At 44.9% G+C, this 7,500-nt stretch overlaps 1 protein-coding gene across 2 annotated transcripts in view; it reads right to left on the bottom strand.

Moving 5' to 3' along the window:
- The window catches only part of LOC134436928 (tetratricopeptide repeat protein 28-like), a 420,849-nt gene extending 413,548 nt beyond the window's left edge, over nucleotides 1-7,301 (bottom strand). For both annotated transcript variants that reach the window (XM_063186277.1, XM_063186278.1), the window contains exon 1: nucleotides 6,274-7,301. In XM_063186277.1, the coding sequence (XP_063042347.1) occupies nucleotides 6,274-6,300 (27 nt within the window). In that variant the 5' untranslated portion in view covers nucleotides 6,301-7,301. The remainder of the gene's footprint in view (nucleotides 1-6,273) is intronic.
- Nucleotides 7,302-7,500: the final 199 nt, after the last annotated feature.

Raw genomic sequence — 7,500 nt, 5'->3', positions numbered from 1 at the left:
GTGTGTAGTTTGCGTGTGTGTGTGTGTGTGTGTGTGTGTGTGTGTGTGTGTGTGTGTGTGTGTGTGTGTGTGTGTGTGTGTGTGTGTGTGTGTGTGTGTGTGTGTGTGTGTGTGTGTGTGTGTGTGTGTGTGTGTGTATACAGTGAGTCCAATATGTATTTGATCCCTTGCTGATTTTGTTGGTTTGCCTACTAAAAAAGACATGATCAGTCAATAAATGTTATGATAATATGTATTCTAATATGGAGAGACAGAATATCAAAAAGAAAATCCAGAAATTAACTGAAGAGAATATATATTAATTTATTTCCATTTCATCGAGCAAAATAAGTATTTGATCCCCTGCCAACTGATTACAGTTCCGGGCCCACAGACCAGATGGGCACTTCCGATCAACTTGTCATTTGAATTAAAGACACCTGTACATACTAACATGCATAAAAGACACATTGAATCAGCAGAATCAGTCCATAGTATGAGTGTATCAGTCACACTCCAACCTCACCAGCATGGGAAAGACCAAAGAGTGGTCAAATGATATCAGGGACACGATTTTAGACCTGAACAAAGATTAAATGGACTGCAAAGCCACAAGAAAGAGACTGGGTATTAATGACCCAGCTGTTGATGCATTTCTTCCAAAATGTGAGGAATACAAAATTACTATCCATCAGCCTGTCAGGGGTTCTATACAAGATTTGACCTTTTGTAGGGATTTTATAATCATGAGAACAGAAAGAAATCACCCTAGAGCTGTACGGGATGAACTAGGCAATGATATCAAAGCTACTGGGACCAAAATCACTGATAAACCTACTGGTAGCACTTAGCGCCACAGAGGTTTAAAATCCTGTAGTGCACACATGGTACCTCTACTTCAGAAGGAACCTGTGCAGTCCCACTTGAGGTTTGCCAACAGACATCAGACGGGTTTAGGATATGATAAGGAGGTGCTGTAGTCAGATGAAACCAACATCAAGCTGTTTGGCATTATCACAATTCAATGTGTTTTGAGAGAGAGAGTACTGCTGTCTATGATCCCAAGAACACCCTCCTCACCATCATGCATGAAAGTGGTATCATTATGGTTTGAGGGTGTTTGTCTGGCCAAGGCACAGGACAACTTCGCATCGTCAATGAATGGATGGAGGGAGACATGTAATGTGCAATCCTGAGTGCAAACGTCCTTCCCTCCAACACTACACTGAAGGGTGGGCCATTTTTGGATCTCCCAACATGACAATAATACACAACATACAGTCAATGCAACAAAGGAGTGGCTCAATAAGAAGCATATTAAAGTCGTGAAGTGGCCTAGACAGTCTCCAAATATTAACCCTATAGTAATTCTATGGAGAGAACTGAACCTCCCATTTGCCAAGCTACAGCCACAAACTATTCATGTTTTAGAGATAATGTGCAAAGAAAAATGGGCAAAAAATATTTTCTACTATATGCACAAACATTGTCATTAACTAAAACAAGCATCTAACCTCAGTGCTAGACAACTAGGGCTTTGCCACAAAGCACTTTATCCTCTTTAGCTAGAGGGGTCAAATACTTATTGGCCTAAATTAAATACAAATAAATTAAAATATATTATTTTAAGTTATTTTCTGGAATTTCTTTTTGATATTCTGTCTCTCCATGTTTGAATACATATTATCATAAATTTATAGACTGATCATGTATTTATTAGTGGGCACACCGGCAACATCAGCAAGGGATCAAATACATATTGGACTCACTGTATGTGTGTTTAGCCAGAGGCTTGCTCTCTAGCCCAGTAATACGTGCATGGGGGGGTGGGGGGGGGGTGCTCAAGGGCCTGCTGCTCAAATGAAGACGTATCTGTGAGGGTCGCACTCGCACACGCCGCCTAGCGTACCGCAAATGTTGACAAATAAGGGGGCTGCCTAGGATATGTGCATTATCTGTGCAAGTGTATGAGTGTATGTGTGTGTGAGTGTGAGAGAGAGAGAGAGAGACAGTGTGTGTGTGTGTGTGTGTGTGTGTGTGTGTGTGTGTGTGTGTGTGTGTGTGTGTGTGTGTGTGGTGCGTGTGTGTGTGTGTGTGTGTGTGTGTGTGTGTGTGTGTGTGTGTGTGTGTGTGTGTGAGTGTGGGTGCAGAATGTGTGAACAGTGAAGAATGTGTGTTTTAGAATGCACAATGTATATATATAGGCTATATTCTCCCCACAATGCAACCATAAAGATGTGTGTGTGTGTATGTGTGTGTGTGTGTGTGTGTGTGTGTGTGTGTGTGTGTGTGTGTGTGTGTGTGTGTGTGTGTGTGTGTGTGTGTGTGCACGTTTGTATTTGTGTGTGTGTGTGTGTGTGTATTTGTGTGTGTGTGTGTGTGTGTGTGTGTGTGTGTGTGTGTGTGTGTGTGTGTGTGTGTGTGTGTGTGTGTGTGTGTGTTTGTTTGTGTGTGTGTGTGTAACCCCATGTGCATTTTAGAATGCACAATGTATGGTCTCTCTATAGTAAACCCTATAGGTACGTGTGTGCGTGTGTGCGTGTGTGCGTCCGTGCGTGCATGTGTGCATGCATCCAAGCGTGCATGCTGATACCCTATAGATTAACTTTACCCTCAACTGTTCACCTTCTTCACCATAGAGCACAAACAAAACAACATGGCTGCATGTAGCATGTAACGTATAGCAACCCAATCCATCAGTCAGTCAGTCAGTCAGTGAGTCAGTCAGTCATGCGATGCAACCACAGCACATGAGACTTCCCATGCACCAGGCAGAGGGGGGGGGGGGCAGGGCCGAGGGGCTGGGGAAGGGAAGGGGGGCTGGGCAGGGGGCAGGGCCCTCGTGTCGGCCCGATACGGATCTAATCAATATGCAGCCTCTCATCCGCTCGCACAGCAGCCCGTGAGACACAGAGCTGACTCTCACACAGACTCGATATGAAGAGTTCAGATGCAAAACCCCCTATGTGCCTTTTCAAAAAAATTATCTTAATTCATTTTTATTTAATACAAAGCTATCAAAATTGCATATTTTTTTATTTTATTTATGTAATATAACTATTTATATGTATTATCAGGTACATGAATGTAAACCAAACCAACAACGGGGTTCTCTAAAAATATATAAGTGCAGGTCTTCAGAAATGGAGTTAGGGGGTTTTGCATCTGAACTCTTCATATCCTCTCTCGGCAACCCGTCAGACACATCGCCATGTCTCACACAGATTCTCGAATGTCTCTCGCAGCAACTCGTGAGACGTAGCTTTATCGCTCACACAGACTCTCTGTCGTCTCTCACTGCAATCCGTGAGACACAGCGTTGTCTCTCAGCGTCTCATCCGCTCTAACTGTAATTCTTTAGACACATCGCCATCTCTCACACAGACCCTCTATCGTCTCTCACAGCAGCCCTTGAAACACAGCTCTGTCTCTCGAAGTTGCTGTTCTGTTCTGTCGAGATGTGCTGCTTCATCGAAATGAGCTAACCGATTGGTTGTCAACATTCAGTAGATCCCAAACCTGAGGGGGCACTAGCATAGGCTATACTGTGGTGCATTGCAATGGGTTGGTGCTTTCACTCAGCTCGATGGGTAGCTCATAGTCTCTCTCTCTCTCTTGCTGTCTCTCTCTTTCTTTCTTTCTTTCTTTCTTTCTTTCTTTCTTTCTTTCTTTCTTTCTTTCTTTCTTTCTTTCTCTCTATCTCTGTCCGTCAGACGTTTTAGGCATAGCGAGATAGTAGGGACCTGATAAGTCATAAATCAGTTTACAGTGTCAGAATAAGGCTAAAGCTGTAACGAGCCATCTGAACCGGACACTAATCCTGCCCCAGTGGCTCTGCATGCTGTACTGTAGGCTACTTTGATGGCACACTGTGTGGTGGGTTGACTGACTCTTTGGCCTACTCTCCGTGTGATAGTCATACGTATAGCCTATTACTGAATACAGGGTAGACTGTCTATAGCTTACTGTCCATGGGCTGGACATACTGTGTATCTATCAGTGTGATGTACCTGTATCTCCATGTCATGCTTAGAAAGAAAGAAAGAAAGAAAGAAAGAAAGAAAGAAAGAAAGAAAGAAAGAAAGAAAGAAAGAAAGAAAGAAAGAAAGAAAGACAGAAAGACAGAAAGAAAGAACGAACTTATCTAGGCCTTACTGCATCTGCATAACTGGATCATCATGGGTTTATCAACTGATCAAAAGTGGGTCTGCAAACACAACCAAACAACCAACACCATGGTGTGACCAATGCATCTAAAGGACTATATCTGGTTTCTTGATAGCCTGCGAGATTAAATTATGGAAATGCATAATCAGAAGAGGCCAGTTAATGGAATTACTTGAGATTATAATTGGTAGATCCTCCTTCGAAGCCGGCAACACACCTGCTGAAACTGAGCTGCAAACAGGATTTGTGAATGTTAGTGTGAATCAAATCAAATTTGATGCCGGCATTACTAGCAGTTGTAATGGTATTAGACAGTGTGCTGTTGATATCCGCCTGTTTGCTGTTCTTATGACGGAGATTTCTTCTTTTTTCTTCTTCTTCTCCCTTGTTTCATTTGCGGGGATTGAAATAGGACTCTGTCGGTGACTAACTGCATTAATTCGCAGCGGGAGTCATACCGGACAAATCTGGCAAGGCTGTCCGCGCAGCTGCGGAAACTACAGGCGATTTTTTTCTCCCCATCTTGCGCCGGCCTGAATTGCAGGCTACACAGCTAATAACAGTAGAGTAATGAAAACTCCTTTGAACCGCATGGAATTCAAAGGGGGCGAGCTTCTGTCGTGATTAGATTGCCGTTCCGTTGCCCTGGACGGCAGCCCGACGGATGGGGAGAAGATATAGGGGCTCCGGTCGGCTCGACAGAGCAGAGCAAGCGGACCTCAGCATTGCCAAACACGCTGGCAACGCGCAGCACTAGAATTCCTCCGGACTCTCACTCCCTCGCTCTCTCTCGCTCCCCCTCTCTCCGTCAGGAGATGGAGGATTTTTTCAGCTGATCTGCAAAAGATGGACCCCTAGTGGGAGTGCACGCGCAGTAACAGTCAGAAAATGTAGCCCTTCACCCAATTACTGCAGCAAGCCTAATTTCACAAGGATCCAGCCCCGTATCGACGCGAAATCTCGAACCAACATGTCTTGAAAGTTATATTCGCTCAGTAGCAATTATCAAGCGGGAGATAAGACAACGTGCAGACAGAGTGCTTTCGCTACATGTCTATGATTCATATCAAAGTACTGTAATGTAGGGGAGTCAGTCTAATGGAAAAGTAGGCCAAGACTTCCCCTCTAAATGTGGTGCGGGTGGAGGCTGTGGCAAAGCAACCAAAGCAAGTCAGTCTGCCGTTGCCTTCTCCACCCATTGTGTCGAACACTGTATGTGTCATTACGTCCATAGCGCGCTTGACTGGCCCCCAATACCGCTGCTCTCAGTCAGGATCAAAGGGGAGACCAGGGCGCAATAAATTGTGACACGCATCTCCATCCATTATCATTCACCAGCCAGGTTCAAAACAACCACATACGTCAAGGCTGTCACCATAGTGGCGTAAAATGCTGACAAATATGAATAAATGGTCGGGAGTATTTGTAATGACCCTATGCGTAAATGAATAGCCTAGGCATGTGCTTCAATTAATCTAATTTCAACAGGACCCGGATTTGACATAGAAATGACCCAAAGCAGCATTAATTGGCAAGTTAATTGTGAATGAAGTTGTTTCATACGCGTTGCTTCAACCAAGTCACCACTAATGTGCCCGCTCTCAAGTTCACATTAACCCCGTTAGAGATGCAGTCATCAGCTCAGCAACCTTGGGTTCGGGCGCCAGGGGAAAGAGTGGTAAAATGTCATACTTCAGGCCATAAAAGTGGGTATCCATTCCGCTACCAAATGGAAAGGAGCAATTTACAAATGTTTTGATGACTCCCATTTTGAAACCGATGCAGTGGCGACGGCGGGAGGGGAAAAATGAATGGAAACTTTGGCAAGATACCATCTTAGTTCCCACAAAATGAAGTTGCAGTGCGCTGCTATCAATTATTCTCCGCCCGGACGCAGAGTAATGTCATCTGAAATTGCGCCCTGCTGGCTGGAGTTTGTCATACCGAAGATGTTTCCAAACGCATCTTGTGCACTATTACAACCACTTTAAAAGGCGTCTTCTTTAATCTACGTTGCTGACTCAAAATGCCGGCGGTCACCTTGCGTCCGACCCAAACCAATGAGCCTCGCGTCACAAGCAGATAACAAGCAAAAAAGGTTAATAAAGAAATAACATTGCGACTCACCTTCTTCCGGGGCTGCCATTTCATCATATTTGTAAGCCAAAAATTGAGAGCATTAAGACCGTACGTGCCAGAAAAAGTGATTCTCGAGGATACGGCAAGAGTAAGTCATGCTGCCCTTCCACTTCCCTCAATTTTGCAGCATATCTTCCTCCAAGGCGAGCGTAAACCTTTATGGGATTGCTGGAGGAGACTAGGGTGGGCTGAAGACTTTACAAGGGTGACCTCTCAGAAGATAGTCCGTAAAAAGAGAACGTCCAAAATATATATCCAAATGAGTCCTGAAAGAGGTCGCCGCAAACAACTAAGAGGCGCAATGAAAAGCAGCTTTATAAAAGACAAACTTATCCAGTTGAATTAGCTATGCTGTAAGCGCGGATCAAGTCGCATCGAAGCTTTTCCGTGACAGCTGCTGGCGCCCCTTATCGCCAGGAACAATGTTGCAAAAAGCAGCACAGCTCTCGCCAGCGCCAATCACTACAGCTTATAGTACTGCAAAGAAAAAAAAATCCTCTCCCTCGACAACTTTTATTCACTTTGATGTCTGAGGTATTTTTCCCCCAAATGTCCGTTAGTCCAAGAGCGGGATGAGAATGACAGTAGATCCGGTGACAACGTAGTAGCCTATCTGGAGACTTAACTGGGCAAACAGTGACAGAGGAATCCAAGAAGGAGAGAGGTTTGAAAACACCCGACAACACAGCTTTGCCCCTCTCCTTCGTCTTCTTCTTCCTCCTCCTCTCTCAGCCGCTGCCTCCGAGTGCTGGAAATAATCAGATGGCAAATTGGTGGAAAAATAGTACTTGCCAAATAGAACTCCCGGGAGAAAGCGCGGCGCGAGTACAGCTCCGTGGAAGACGAAGAAGAAGAAAAAATGTAACGGGAGAGCAAAAAGACAGAGAGGGAGAGAGGGAGAGCGAGACAGAGGCTAGGAGAAATCTCTGGAATTTCGAGGAGTGCAATGATGTCCTACAAGAGCAACAGAGCTGGAGTGGGAGCGCTGGTAAAGACTTCCTTCCCCGTTCGTTCGGGCTCTGGCGTTGCGCATAACTGAAGCTTGACAGCGGAGGAGGAGGGGGGGAGCCAGGCTCCTCGATCTACCGGGGTCATAGTGCCGTCGTCTGGTGTTCTCGTTTAGTGGAGTCTCTCACACATGGGTCACATAACATGGAATCCAGCACTGTACTGAATAACACCTCAGAATACTAACAGCAATACATTATTATTTGG

The sequence above is a fragment of the Engraulis encrasicolus genome, chromosome 21, assembly GCF_034702125.1.
Source record: "Engraulis encrasicolus isolate BLACKSEA-1 chromosome 21, IST_EnEncr_1.0, whole genome shotgun sequence".
NCBI classification, from domain to species: Eukaryota; Metazoa; Chordata; class Actinopteri; order Clupeiformes; family Engraulidae; genus Engraulis; species Engraulis encrasicolus.
Note: the sequence above shows the minus strand (reverse complement) of the source record. Positions and strands in the feature narration are given on the sequence as shown.